This window comes from Cyprinus carpio, chromosome B25 (genome assembly GCF_018340385.1).
Source record: "Cyprinus carpio isolate SPL01 chromosome B25, ASM1834038v1, whole genome shotgun sequence".
Classification (NCBI taxonomy): Eukaryota; Metazoa; Chordata; class Actinopteri; order Cypriniformes; family Cyprinidae; genus Cyprinus; species Cyprinus carpio.
In genome coordinates this window covers 19,515,139-19,530,867 of record NC_056621.1, presented here as the reverse complement: position 1 = coordinate 19,530,867, position 15,729 = coordinate 19,515,139, and the positions used below count along the sequence as shown (strand labels likewise).

Genomic DNA, 15,729 nt, shown 5'->3' with positions numbered 1-15,729 from the left:
TTATGTTGCTCCATATCAATTTACTATTTCCTTTTCCGTCTTTAATAATATCCATAAAGAACTTTGCCTTTGCTTTCCTTAGTTCATTGACCACTTTATTACGAAGGTTTGTAAAAATTTGTCTATCAGTAATTAATTTAGACTTCAGTGCTACTTTCAAGGCAAAGTCACGTTTTTTCATCAGGTCCCACAAATGGTCATTAAACCATGGTAGGTTGCCCTTACGCCGTCCATTTTTAAAAGTTTTTGTATATTTTTCTTTAAGTCTATTTATTGTACCAGTGAAGGACTCACAGGAAGCATCTATATCATCTGTAAGCAAAACATCTCTCCAATCAGTTTGACTTAGTTCTTCCTTAAACGCATTCATGTCATGTTTCCCTATTCCATAGGAGTTTTTGATTATCTCTCGTTGGTAAATAATCCGTTTTTTTTGTTAATTTCCTTGCAATAAGAGTCATATTATGATCTGACAAACCAGTGAGAAGATTATAAGATCTTATAATTCTCTCTGGTTTGTTACCGAAAATAAGATCAATTTGTGTTTTTGAGACGTTTGTTATTCGTGTGGGTCCATCTATTAGTTGAGTCAGTTGCCCGGAACTATACATTCTTTCTTTGTATCCAATAATTTAAGCAAGCTCTTAAAATGTTCATAAAACGTAACATCATATGACGGTGGTCTATACACGCCAATCACATTAAATGACATCTGCTGAGAGAGAGTGTTCTGTGTATATTTATCATATATATATATATATATATATATATATAATATATATATATATATATATATATATATATATAATATATATATATATATATATATATATATATATAAAACACAGAACTTTTATTTTGGATGTGATTAATCGCGGTTAATGATTTGACTAGTAAATATGCAGATATAAACAAAGATCCCACAGCAGATAAATAACATTCACGTCATATTCACTCACATTTTATGTACAAGTTTTATATATATTAAAAAAGTTGGATACTTCTAAGTTGTATTCATTAAGTTGCCAGTGTTGGTTTTGTCTGTGGAGGTCTATGCATAAAGGTACAAGTGAACCAACCTTAACTCTGAGAATGGCAAATGAAAGATGATAAAATAGACCACAGGCATTATATATATTTTTTAAAATACATATCATAAAGTATAAATTGTAACGTATGAATGCTATGCGTGTCATCACGTTAAACAGAAAGTACTTCTCAGACTTTTATTTTGAAAATCCCAACACACTTCCACCGGAAGTGAAGCTGTGGTGACGCTCGCGTCGTTCGTCTTGTTTATCTTCCTCGAGATGAATGCTAGTCGACTTTATCAATATTTATTGAATTCTCATTAAGCAGCTATTATTTGGACTATGCTGATGAGTTATTAGGGTGTTTATAGAGTGTGTTTGTGTCAGACAGCAGGCGTTAATACGACTGTGTAAGGGTTTGTCGGAGTGTTTTGGCCTGTGCTTACACTCTCTTATATTATTTCACACATTAACTCTTTTATTTCTCAGGAGTTTCGTGTCTTTATTTGTATTTGTGTAATAAATCATGGCTGTTGTCAACGAAGGAGCTCTTAAAAAGATGCTGAAGGTCAGTATCGTGTCTTCTGGTGCTTATTCTTTCATTTGAATAACGTTAGTTACTACATTGAATATAATGAGCATCTGATATTGTATTTATTTGATATTGATAATGATAGTGAAAAACAATATCATATATACTGTAGGCAGTGTTTATATACTGAGATATTTTGTCATGTAGGATTTGGGCGATTTCATATGTTTTGAAGTCAAAATAGTTATGCTAATACTTTATAATAACAGATTATTATTGAACGTGCATTTAAATAATTTTATGTGGCAGCATTATTGAATATATTTTCATACAATTGTGATGAAGACTTTTAGAATATTAAGAATATTATTTACATAAAGAAAATTGTTTTTAGCATCAGGGTTTTTTTTATATTCTTATTTTTGTTAATGTCAAAGTAATTATAAATGATAAAGTATATTTGTGCCATATATTTAAAAAAATACAATGCTGTTTTATTGTTACTTATATGCTGTATTATTATAGTAATTAATATTTTGAATTAGAGTTTTATTAATATATATATATATATATAGATATATATATATATATATTATATATATATATATATATATATACATATATACATATATATATATATATATATATTACACACACATATACATATATATATATATATATATATATATATATATATATATATATATATAATTTAATAATATAACAATAATAAATGTATAATTTTATTTATAGCTTTTTTATATTTTCAGTTTTCATTGTAGTTTTTGTTTAAATTTTAGCCATTTTTTGCATACTTTTTGTCATATGGATCTTATTTTTTTATTTTTTATTTATTTTATATAATTGTCTTTATTTATACAAGATGTACTAAAACACTGGATTTTGGTGATTGCATATGTTTTACCTTTTGAAAATCAAAATAATTATATTAATATTTTATAATAACTTTAATAACATAAGCAAACTTTATATATATTTATATATATATGATTAAATATATATATTTTATATATATATATATATATATATATATATGCGCACATTTAAATAATATGTTAAGTCATGTTGAATCAATATATTATACTTTATAATGGACAAAATAGTTTTTTTTTTGGTTTTTTTTTTTGTTGTTGTTGGTTATTTGTATAAGTGTATTATTTTTTTTATATTCCAGCAATACAAATACAGAGATCTCACTGTCCGGGAGATAACAAACGTCATCTCTCAGTACAAAGACCTCAAACCTGTTTTGGATGCATACGGTAAGATTCTCATCCTGTCTGTGTTTCCTTGTGTTTTCTGTGAATAACTGATGTTTCCTTCACAGTGTTTAATGACGGATCGTCCAGAGACTTGATGAGCCTCACAGGAACTGTTCCAGTCGGTTATAGAGGTGAGTCAGACAACTCTTTATAGTGTTAGAGATAAAGGAAGCATTATAAGATTTAACCATGCATGCTTTTCCTGTTTCAGGGAATGTGTACAATATCCCCGTGTGCTTGTGGCTGCTGGATACGTATCCCTACAATCCTCCTATATGTTTTGTGAAGCCCACCAGTGCGATGATGATCAAGACCGGCAAACACATCGACGCCAACGGCAAGATCTACCTGCCCTACCTGCACGAGTGGAAACATGTACGACTCTGAAATATCAAGACTTCTCCTCATGTCTCATAGAATATAAAGATCATGTTTTATGCTCTTGTCTTTGCTCCTGGGCCTCCAGCCTCAGTCGGATCTGTACGGGCTCATCCAGGTCATGATTGTGGTGTTTGGTGAGGAGCCGCCCGTTTTCTCCAGACCCACCACACAACCTCCTTACCAGGCCTTCCAAGCGGCCGGACCCCCGAACCGTGAGCACAGCTTCATCACAATACATGACAAGAACTGTCCATCAGACAGTTTAAAATAAGAATTTCAAAATAAGAAATTATAATATTTTAATAAAGAAAATGAAGCTTGCTTTTAGCATCAAGATTGTTTTACAGAATTTCTCATTGGTATAATTGTAGCAAAAGCCAAAAAAACAATGTATGGGTCAAAATTATCGATTTTTCTTTTATGCCAAAAATCATTAGGATATTAAGTAAAGATCATGTTCCATGAAGATATTTTGTAAATTTCCTACCCTAAATATATCAAAACTTAATTTTTGATTATTAATATGCATTGCTAAGAACTTCATTTGGACAACAATTTAGAGAAATTGACCCTTATGACTGATTTTGTGGTCAAGGGACACATTTCTGTTATTGTAATGATAAATTATAAAGTACATTTGTAACACAATTGTATGTATAGATCAGTGTTATTTTTGTTTTACTTATATAATGTTATAGTATTTATTTATATTTTGAATTAGTTTATTTTTATATTTTAGTTTATTTTTGTTTTCAGTTTTAATTTCTCTTTAAAAAAAATATTTTTTGTCATTTTTACATGGCTTTAGTCATTCAATTTCGCTTTCATTTATTTTATTTCAGTTTTAGTTTGTACTTCATCTTAAAATTATTTCATTTAGATTCAGTTAAATTGAGAAATAAAAATTTTAGTTTCATATTAAGTTTTATTCAATATTTTTATTTTGTTTTATTTTGTCTTTATTTCAGTTAACTGAAATTAACTGTAATACTTTAGTTAATAACAACTGTTATATATGGTATTATATGTAATGTCAGTGCAAAAATCTTAATACTAAAAATAGACTTAATTTTTTATTTTTTACATTAAATGTAATTGCTTATTTTTTCTTTTGGTTTTGGCATTATCAGAAAATAGTGTCATGGTGCAAAAAAAATTATATTAAAAATAGACTTCATTTTAAAGTAGAAAATTTAATTGCTTGTTTTTTTCTTTTGGATACTGTATGTCCTTATAGGCTGCATTGTTGTAAAACATAGAAACTTTAATCTGTTATGAGGATGTTATGTCCACATATTTTGGGCACTGAAAATTTAGACTTTCATGTGACTTATTTTTTTTATCTCAGATTGCTCATATATTAAATAAGCTTTTCATAATCAATTAACTATTCCCAATTTTCAAAGTAATACCTGTTTTAAACAGCAGATGTCTCCCTGCACCAGCAGTTCATTTAGAAGTGTTTGTTTTGTGTCCTGCTCCTCCTTCCAGAGTCCTATATGCCAGGAATGCCAGCAGTATCTTCATATGGCCCCAACCCAAACCCCTGGTAATGGCTCCTTCAGTCTGACCAAAGATCACATGCACCAGTCTGATCAACATTAAATAAACCTGTTAAAGTCATTTGTATTATTTCCAGCACTCATGATATGAAAACACTTTGTATAAAAAGCCTGTGTTGTAATTACAGAGTGTGATTCATTGGTTATGTAATGATTTGTGTCCGCTCCAGTGGTTACCCAGGTTACCCTTACCCAGGAGGCAATGCTTATCCTGCCACAGGCGGTCCAGCACATTACACTTCCCAGACTCCCGTCACTACTGTGGGTGAGTTGGCTTGTTTGCCTTTGGCTCAGTTTTATAGTTGCACTACATCATATACAACTATACTGAAAATCGCAGTAATCCTGCATTAAGCAATGTGGATTCCATTTTCAGTCCTAGGTTGTAGGCCACGTGATCTCATTTTTCAGGTTTGTTCTTAGCCCTCTTTCCATCTGAATTAACAAAATTGAATCTGCATCTGTGTAGATGTGAATTTGCAATGTCCAGTCTAAATCTGAGTCTGAGTTCTTCTGAAGTGTATGAAAAAGGGCAGTACTCAGTTTGAATCAGAGTCACTAAATATGAACCTGGGTTAATATGAATCAGCTGAACTGAAGTCGGTTCTGAATTCATTTGAACTGGAAACGTTCAGTCAGTTGATCTGAATCAGCAACACTGAATCTGAGTCACAGTTAAACTGAACTGCTAGAATTAATTTTGAATTTAAATTAAATTGGCAACAACTCAAGTTGATCTAAATTGACTGCATTCGGTATGAGTATGAGTTAATCTAAATGAACAAACATTATGTCTTAATGTAAGTTAATCTGAATTGACAACACTGAATCGGAATCAGAGCAGTTGTTAACATTCAGTTTGAATCAGAATTAATTTGATTTGGCAACCTGAACCTGAGTTAATCTATATTTGTAGCATTTACTCTGAATTTATGTTAGGCAGGGCAAGTTTATTTATATAGCACATTTCATACACAATGGCAATTCAAATTGCTTTACATAAAAGGAAGTAAAATAATCATAAAAAAATAATCACAACAATAAATCAAGGAATTTAAAAACTTTTAAAATGATTTAAAAATTTATTTAAAATTAATTTAAAACAGTTAAAAATAGAAAATGATTATACATAAAATACAGAGTACAAGCACACAGTGCTCATTCAATAAATGCACGGCTAAACAGATTTAGTAGATTCAACAGTTTTAAAAGTGGCTATTGTTTTAACAAATCTGATCTCTTCTGGAAGCTGATTCCAACTGCAGGCGACATAATAACTAAAACCAGACTCCCTTTGTTTTGTGTGAACCCTTGGTATTTCTACCTGACTCGATCCTAATGATCTGAGTGGTCTGTTAGGTTTATATTCAGCGAGCATATCTGCAATGTATTTCAGTCCTAGGTCATTGAGTGATTTTTAAACGAGTAAAAGTACTTTAAAATCAAATGTAACTGGACGCCAGTGTAAGGACCTGAGGACTGGTGTGATATGCTCAGATTTTCTGGTTCTAGTCAGAATCCTGGCAGCAGTGTTCTGGATGAGCTGCAGCTGTCTAATGGTCTTTTTGGGAAGGCCGGTGAGGAGACCATTACAGTAGTCCACCCTACTGGTGATGAAGGAATGAACAAGTTTCTCCAAGTCTTGACTGGAAACAAAACATCTAATTCTTGCAATGTTTTTTAGATGATAGTATGCTGATTTGACATGACTACTGAAAATAAGGTCTGTCTCCAGAATCACACCAAGATTCCTGACTTGATTTTTAGTTGTTTGACCCCTAGAGTCAAGGTATGCATTCACCTTGAGAACTTCATCTTTGTTTCCAAATGCAATGACTTCAGTTTTTTCCTTGTTTAACTGAAGAAAGTTCTGGCACATCCAACTGTTAATTTCATCAATACATTGGCAGAGGGAGTCAATGGGGCTGTAGTCATTTGGAGATAAGGCTAGGTAAATCTGGGTATCATCTGCATAGCTGTGATAGGCAATTTGGTTCTTTCTCATTATTTGACTTAGTGGGAGCTTATACAGGCTAAACAAGAGCGGTGCAAGAATTGAGCCTTGTGGGACTCTGCATGTCATGGACGTCTGACTTATGCTCTCCTATACTCACATTATAACCTCTCCCTTCTAAGTATGACCTGAACCATTTGATACCAGCCCAGAAAGCCCCAGAAAGTTTTCCAGTCTCTCTAGTAGTATGTTATGATCGAGAGTATCAAACGCAGCATTGAGATCTAGTAATACCAGCGCTGATATTTTGCCAGAATCAGAATGAAAGTGAATATAATTTATTATCTTTATTAGTGCTGTCTTTGTGTTGTCATGTGGTTCGAAACCAGATTGAAAGTTGTCCAGGTATCCATTTGAGTTTAAGTGTTTGTTCAGCTGATTAAAGACTAGGGCTGCACGATTAATCGCATGCATTTGTCATGCGTGTCTCATCAGTAAAGCCGGTTCCGTGATTAGCGGTAAATGTCTGTCACCTGTTTTCAAACGGGAGCGGCAGTTAATACACAGAGCCTTAGTTCACTGACAAGCTACGCAATATTCTGTTCATAATTGAGATTAATCGCATTCGATTATGAACACGATATTGCGTAGCTTGTCAGTGAACTACGGCTCTGTGTATGAACTCCCGGTGCATTTGAAAACAGGTGACGGATATTTACCGCTAATCACGGAACCAGCTTTACTGATGAGACAGGCATGACAAATGCATGCGATTAATCGTGCAGCCCTATTAAAGACTACCTTTTCTATAATCTGTCTAATAAAAGGAAGATTTGATATTGGTCTGTAGTTACTCAATATGGTGTTATCAAGATTCAGGAGGGGCTTAACAACTGCAGTTTTCAGGGAGTTTGGAAAAGTCCCAGAAAGAAGCGAGGTGTTCACCACTTCTAAGAGATCTGCTTCTAAACAGATCTAAAGTTAGTCTTCTAAAGTTAAGCACACTTTTCAAAAAAGATGTAGGGAGTGTGTCAAGATAGCAGGTTGATGATTTAAGGTGCTGTTCTATTTCTTTCAATATTTTGCTATCAATTGCTTCAAAAATAGACATAGTGTCTTCTTTTTGATATTGTGGCCGAATCTGTCTGACCTCATAATTTGAGGATGTGCTAATCGCCTTCCTGATATTATTGATCTTCTCAGAAAAGAAGGAAGCAAACTCATTGCATTTGCTGTCTGAGAGCATTTTTCTGGGAATCTGACTTGGGGGGAGGGGGGTTGGGAGGGTTTGTTAGTCTCTCAACGGTAGCAAACAGAGTGCGAGTGTTGTTTTTAGTTACTGTTTATAAGGTTTGAGAAGAAAGTCTGTCTAGCTGTGGCTAGTTCCACATTGAAAGCATGAAGGCTGTCTTTATAGATGCTATAGTGAATCTACCACATCCACTCAGCTTTTCTGCATTGTCTTTTTATACTCTGAACTGCTGCTGATTTTCTCCAGGGTGCTTTTTCAGGGTGCCAGTGTTCTTGTTGACTTTCACAGGAGCAATATATCAATACCCTTCTTAATTTTAGAGTTAAAAGAGTCAAGGAGAAGATCAACAGAGTCTGCAGAAATGCCTAGTGTTAGAGATATAGCCTCCATAAATAGCACACTAGTGTTCTCGTTAATGCATCTAACGCAATTAAAATTTTCTGCAATATCAAAACAGAGAAACTCTGAGGGAATCATTGATAACAGTTCTCTGAACTCTTTACTGTGAAAGTATTTTGGTGGCCTGTAAATAATGATAAACAGAATGTGTGGAGCACCTTTCAGCACAATACCTAGCTATTCAAAAGACAAGTACTGACCAAATTACACTTGCTTGTATTGATAGACATCTTTAAATAGAGCAGCTACACCTCCACCTCTCCTAACAGCTCTGCAGACACTCATGAAAGTAAAGTTAGGTGGGGCTGTTTCATTAAGAACTGTTGCACTGCAGCTGTCTTCTAGCCACATTTCATTTAGAAATTTTGTTTGTGGTTAAGTCATCGATCAGAAATTATTTATTTTTTAGTGAGCGAATGTTTAAAAATGCTAATTTGATGGCATTACTTTTTGTCTCTACAGAAATCTTAGTTTGATACATAATAATATTCTAATATTAGTAACATTTATTCTGAATCTGAGTTGATCTGAACTGGAAACACTGAATCAGAATCAGAGCAGAACTGAAATGGTAGAATTCAGTTTGAATCTGAATTCATTTGAATTAGCAAAATTCAGTCTGAAACAGAGGACATCTAAATGTGTATTATTTAATATGAATTTATATTAGCGACATTCAATCTGAATCTGAGTTAATCTAAATTTGGCGCACTCAATATGAATATAAATTAATCTTAATTAGCAACATTCTGTCTGAATCTGAGTTGATCTGAATTAGCAGCATTGAATTTGAATCAGGTAAATTGAAATGGTAGCATTCAGTTTTAATCTGAATTCATTTGAACTGGTAACATTCAATCTGAATCTGTTAATGTGAATTTGTATAATTTTGCAATGGCAGCTCTGAATCAGCTGAACTGAAATGGTAGAATTCAATTTGAATCTGAATTCATTTGAATTAGCAAAATTCAATCTGAATCAGAGTTAATCTAAATTTGATGCATTCAGTATGACTATAACTCAGTCTTAATTAGCAACATTGTCTAAATCTGAGTTTATCTAAATTGGCAACACTGAATTTGAATCAGAGCTGAACTGAATTAGTAACATTCAGTTTGAATCTGAATTAATTAGAATTGGTAGCATTTATTCTGAATTTGTGTTAATGTGAATTGGTAGCCTTCACTCTGAATTGGCATCTTTTGTTATGAATAAGAGTTACTTTGGATTAACAACATTCTGTCTGAATTACAGTAGAGTTAATCTGAATTGGTAACACATACAGAATGCTTAAACTATTTTCACTCATTCTTTAACTAGACTTTTACTCAGTTGTCAAGAGTGTATCGCAGTCTTGAGAGTCTAGATCTAAAATAAGAAAGCATATTAGACAAGGCAGAGATGACACGACACGGCGTGTTAATGTCAGACTCATAAAAGCTCACTCTACAACATGCTTCACCTTTCATATTTACTCTACCCGTCTGTCTCTGCTCTGTGACCCTGACCTCTGGTCTTCAGCTTGACTGTGTGCCTGCTTTACAGTGACCTCATTGGACTGCTCTGAAAGGTTGGGTCTGTAACTAGATTCTGAGCTGCTAAAGGTCAAAGGACTTCATCCAGTTCATCCCGTTTGACTGAGAGGGTGCTGGGTATATTTAGAGTGGCAGGAGAGGAAAGAGGATCTCAGTCCTCAGGGAACTTTCATCTTTAGGTTTGAACCATGACATTAACTACAGTGCTATGCAGAAGGTGTGAGTCTGTAATCACTCCGAGTGTTTCAGCCGAGCTGCTCACAGACAGCAGAAGTTCTCTGAGCAAATCTTACATAATATGGGGAAAAATATTCAATTTCAGTGGAATATTGAAAATTAAAACATAACATTTTTATTTTGGATATTTTTTATTAGTTGCCAGACTTCATGGGTTTTTCAGTAGGGGTTTCTCATTAGAAAATAAAAACAATTTAATCACAAAATTACTATTGTATCACATTAATAAGTGCATTTGCTGATAATATTACACGTTTATTTCTTGGCAATGCACATACAGCACAGAACTTGAGTTGGGAAGCATTTTTTATCTCAAAATACAAAGCAAAAAAAAATAAATGACTAAGCCAATAAGTGCTCCTTTGCTGCCATCTACTGGTTGTAGTGGTAATTTGATGTCTTTTTCATTTTTAAACAAGTGTTTGTTTACCAAAAAGTATATTTTGGTCATTTTAAAATTCTGGCAGTTTAATGCCTACAAAACGTCTGGTAGGGACTACATCAAGTTACTTCTCGGGTCTGTGACATCACAAACCCAGATAAACCCCGTCCTCGGGAAAAGGCAGCAAAAGGGGGCGGGGCCATGCTGTGCTGCTTTAGAGAAGAGGAAGAGAAAACTACAGGTGCACATAGAAATCTATTCATATATGAATCGCAATTCTGTCTCCTAACGATTCTAATGGATTCTCAAGTTTAAAAATCAGTGTTCTAAAGCAGAGGTTCTTAATACTGTTCCTCGCGTCCCCTTGCTCTGCACACGCTCTGCATCTCTCTCTCTTTATACACTCTTTATACGCACGTGTAGTTGCTATACTGTATTAAAGCTTTAATCCGGAATAAACTGTATATTAACTCAATCTCATGCTGGAAAAACTGCATAGGCCTGATAACAATTTGTATGTAAACATAAATGCTTTAAGCCTACATTGGATTTTCTATAAAGATTTAAAAAAAAATTTAACAGAAAAACTAACATGTTAAAATTGTCTGGTGTTACGATGTTTCCAGCCGCACTGAACACTCGTTCAGATAGTGTGCTTGTTGCACAAATCCATAGATACTTTTTACAACCCCAAATCAGAAAAAGTTGGGACAGTATGGAAAACGCAAAAAAAAAAAAAAAAAGAAAGAAGTGATTTCTAAATTTACTTTGACTTGTATTTCATTGCAGACAATATGAACACAAAATATTTCATGTTTTGTCTGGTCAACTTCATGTCATTTGTAAATATGCATCCTTTCCTGTCATTCAGACCTGAAACACATTCAAAAAAAGTTGGGATAGTAAAGCATTTACCACTTTGTAATGTTGCCATTCCTTTTCACAACACTTAAAAGACGTTTAGGGACTGAAGACACCAAGTGATGAAGTGTTTCAGGTGTAATTTTGTCCCATTCTTCCTGCAAACAAGTCTTAAGGTGGGCAAACAGTACGGGGTCTTCGTTGTCTCATTTTGCGCTTCAAAATGCGCCACACATTCTCTATTGGAGAAAGGTCGTGGGGACTGCAGGCAGGCCAGTCAAGTACCCGTACCCTCTTCCTCCGCAGCCAGGACTTTGTAATGTGTGCAGAATGTGGTTTTGCATTGTCTTGTTGAAATATGCATGGACGTCCCTGGAAAAGATGTCTTCTCCAAAATCTCTACGTACTTTTCAGCATTAATGGTGCCTTCACAGAAGTGCAAGTTACCTTTGCCAAGGGCACTGACACAACCCCATACCATGACAGACCCTGGCTTTTGGACTTGTTGCTGGTAACAGTCTGGATGATCCTTTTCTTCTTTGGTCCGGAGCACACGGCGTCCATTCCTCCCAAAAAATACCTGAAATACTGATTCATCTGACCACAGTACATGTTTCCACTGTGTGATGGTCCATCCCAGATGCCTCCGAGCCCAGATTAGTCGACGGCGCTTCTGGACACTGTTAACATAGGGCTTCCTTTTGGCACAGTACAGTTTTAACTGGCATTTGTGGATGTAACTACGTATTGTGGTACTTGACAAAGGTTTGCCAAAGTAGTCCTGAGCCTATGTGGTGATATCGCTTATAGATGAATGACGATTCTTGATGCAGTGCCGCCTGAGGGATTGGAGATCACGGTTGTTCAGCTTAGGCTTGCGCCCTTGTCCTTTACGCACTGAAATTCCTCCAGATTCCTTGAATCTTTTAATTATGTTATGCACTGTTGAATGTGAAATATCCAAATCTCTTCCTATCTTTCTTTGAGGAACATTGTTTTTAAACATTTCAATAATTTTCTCACGTATTTGTTGGCAAACTGGCGATCCTCGGCCCATCTTTGCTCCTAAAGGATTAGACCTTTCTTGGATGCTCCTTTTGTACCAAATCATAATTACAATCACCTGTTGACATCACCTGTTTCAAATCACATCATTTAACCATTTTACCTCATTACTAGCCCTAAATTGCTCCTGTCCCAACTTTTTTTGAAATGTGTTGCAGGTCTGAATTACAGGAAAGGATGCATATTTACAAATGACATGAAGTTGACCAGACAAAACATGAAATATTTTGTGTTCATATTGTCTGCAATGAAATACAAGTCAAAGTAAATTTAGAAATCACTACTTTCTTTTTTTATTTGCGTTTTCCATACTGTCCCAACTTTTTCTGATTTGGGGTTGTAGCAAAAGTGGCTAAGAGAGGGTATCTTGCCTCAGTAGCTATGTTTCCATCCACCTATTTTCATGCACATTTTGAAATATTGCATAAAGAAAACGCTGGATGGTAATGCCAAGATGTGCATAAATTCTAAACATGCTCATAAAACTTGTGCGCACAATTGAGTAGGATGAACTTTTCATCTAATAAGAGAAAGTGTGCATAAACTACAACGGAAACATTTACTGAATAAACTTGCATCAAATGCGCATCAAAAAAGTAATGTGACTTTGCACGATGGGAATGGATAACTTGACTAACCAGCGGACCGATCTCGTTGCACAGCATCTGAAATGTTGTTTTGGTCGTTCTGAAATGCCTGAGCAAAGTCTGTCATCTAAGTATTTCTATATAATTGTCTTACACGACTGCGTTTCCAAACAGCAGACATCCACCTCCGAAAGCAATGATCAATTGCCTCCTCTCACAAATAACATGTTAACTCCTTGTCTGGACGCGGTGTCTTTGGAATAGGAATCACGGTCTACATTGCCACATTTCTTGTTAGCATCTTCCATTTATCGCTGTCTCGTTTGTATTTGGCCAGTTTGGAGAAAGCCTCACCAATAACTGTCTTCTACTTCCAGGTCCAAGTCGTGATGGTACCATCGGTGAGGACACCATCCGAGCGTCGCTGATCTCAGCCGTGAGCGATAAACTGCGCTGGAGAATGAAAGAGGAGATGGACAGAGCGCAAGCCGAGCTGGACGCCCTGAAGAGAACTGAGGAAGACCTGAAGAAAGGACACCAGAAGCTGGAAGACATGGTGTCCCGTCTGGACCAGGAAGTGGTACGAACATTTGCTATTGCTCTGTAGGTTGTTCTTTGTTGAGATCAAACTGTTTTCGAAGAAGCATGATGTTAGATGTGTTTTTGTGCCAATCTTAGTCTGAGGTGGACAGAAACATTGAGCTTCTCAAGAAGAAGGACGAGGAACTGAGCGAAGCTCTGGAGAAGATGGAGAACCAGTCGGAAAACAATGACATTGACGACGTGATCATCCCAACAGCCCCGCTCTACAAACAGATCCTGAACCTGTACGCAGAGGAGAACGCTATAGAGGACACCATCTTTTATCTGGGAGAAGCCCTTCGTAGAGGAGTCATCGACCTGGAGGTCTTCCTCAAGGTCTGTTCGTCCCTCGGTTTCTCTCTTTTCAGAGAACAAAGCAAGTTTTGGCACAACCTCTGCATTTATTCTACTGTTCTTAGTAATGTTATAGTTATGTGTGGGGTTTTTTGTCCTCAGCATGTGCGTCTGCTGTCCCGAAAACAGTTCCAGCTGCGAGCGCTCATGCAGAAAGCGCGAAAGACGGCTGGACTCAGTGACCTTTACTGACCCTGCGCTCCAGCTCTGATCACACGTGCCAGACTCGGATCCAGTCGCTCTGTGGTATGTCATCGGGAGTTCAGCTGTTAATGATCTTTTACTTCTGTGAGAGTTTTAGCTTCTGTACCTGACTTTATTTTCTTAAATTGGAAAAGGCTAAATGGGTACGATATTTAAACGCTAAAAGGTTAAAACTAGACCGGAGCGTTAAATGAGACGTCATAGACTTTGTTCCTTCTTTCATTTGAGCTTCTCCTGTTAAACTGGCTGGCGTCTGGGTCTTTGGCTTTAGATACTACTGTTATTAACCGTGCAGAGTGATAACTTTTAAAATGTGACGTCTGCAGAAGTGTATGAGGAAATTGCTCTCAAATGTGGATAGCAACTGCTGTTTTCATTCAGGCACACAAAGTGTTGTCATACTCCATAACTGTGTCAATCTCAGGAACATTCGCCTCAAAATAAAGAAAATATATATTTTCTGCAGAAAAAATGTAGGACTATTAATATTGTTTACACTGTGTAAAATATTAAGTACATTTAAGTACAAATTTGGGAAAAATAGGTACATTTACTCCCGAAATTTCTCATTAAAGTAATAGGGGGAAAAGCCAATACTGTAATACAGTAATAAAAATAATCCAGTCTGAACATTTTGGATTATTCTTTTTTTATTAAAACCAGCATAAATTAAATTTAGTAAAACAGGTCAGATATTTAAAATATTTTTATTTTTCTGTACAATGAGAATTTGAGGGAAAATGTGCTTTATCACAATGCAAAAAAAAAAAAAAAAAATCTTTATGCAAGTTTTCTTTATGCAAAATATTACTAATTCCCTTCTTTTGATTTTGGGGTGAAATATGTCATTTCTTGATAGTTTCTGCGAGATTCACCCAATTAATGGAGAACAGTGATGACTTATGGTTCCATATTTCAATTTTATGGCTTTTATTTTGCTGAATTTATTATTTATCTCATTGCAATTGGGAACTATTGCTGTTCCAGATTTATTGGTATGTTGTTACAACTGTATATCTTTTTGCTGTACATCTAATAATGTTTGAAAACTGAAAAGCTATAAACTGTTGCACTGTATTTTACATTTTTTTTTTTTTTTTTACTTTTTATTCTTCCAAATGTTTAAAAACAAATGAACAATTCTTACCTGTTGCATTTCAGTCAGTTGTTTTAATGCACTTTTGGGATGTGAATTAGATTTTTAAGACTTGAGTTGCAGTTTCTTAGTGAGACCTCACCCCCTTATCTGCTAATATTTGTCTTATTTGTACCAGGCTGTAGATTATGATGTTGGGCAGATCAATAAAAGAACGTGATCTTGAATCATGATAGATTTGTGAATTGTCAGTACCTTGCATCATGTTTTCACATCAAGTGTGCATAATAAATAATTGACAGGTGCCACTGATTTATTACTCAGCTTGTATTTTGACCTTGAGGTATTGAAGTCTAGACGGGCCTGATATTGATGCTATATAACTACATGCACCTGAAATGCTCTAGTAAACTCTTGACACAGATTTTAGAC

The 15,729-nt window shown here is 35.0% G+C and overlaps 1 protein-coding gene across 1 annotated transcript; it reads left to right on the top strand.

The window, feature by feature from the left end:
* Window positions 1-1,243: 1,243 nt before the first annotated feature.
* On the top strand, window positions 1,244-15,530 carry LOC109062370 (tumor susceptibility gene 101 protein-like). The gene is made up of 10 exons (XM_042753249.1): window positions 1,244-1,599; window positions 2,759-2,846; window positions 2,912-2,977; window positions 3,058-3,221; window positions 3,313-3,439; window positions 4,719-4,776; window positions 4,960-5,054; window positions 13,439-13,641; window positions 13,740-13,979; window positions 14,100-15,530. Exons 1-10 carry the CDS (start codon window positions 1,558-1,560, stop codon window positions 14,187-14,189), a joined length of 1,173 nt encoding a protein of 390 aa, XP_042609183.1. The 5' UTR covers window positions 1,244-1,557; the 3' UTR covers window positions 14,190-15,530.
* The last annotated feature ends 199 nt before the right edge of the window (window positions 15,531-15,729 follow it).

What these genes read in the sequence shown, in the direction of transcription:
- LOC109062370 (XM_042753249.1), top strand. Translation starts at nt 1,558, where the DNA reads ATGGCTGTTGTCAACGAAGGAGCTCTTAAAAAGATGCTGAAG. An exon ending in TGTTCCAGTCGGTTATAGAG is followed by an intron (nt 2,978 to 3,057) that starts GTGAGTCAGACA and finishes TTCCTGTTTCAG; the next exon opens with GGAATGTGTACAATATCCCC. An exon ending in GACTCCCGTCACTACTGTGG is followed by an intron (nt 5,055 to 13,438) that starts GTGAGTTGGCTT and finishes TTCTACTTCCAG; the next exon opens with GTCCAAGTCGTGATGGTACC.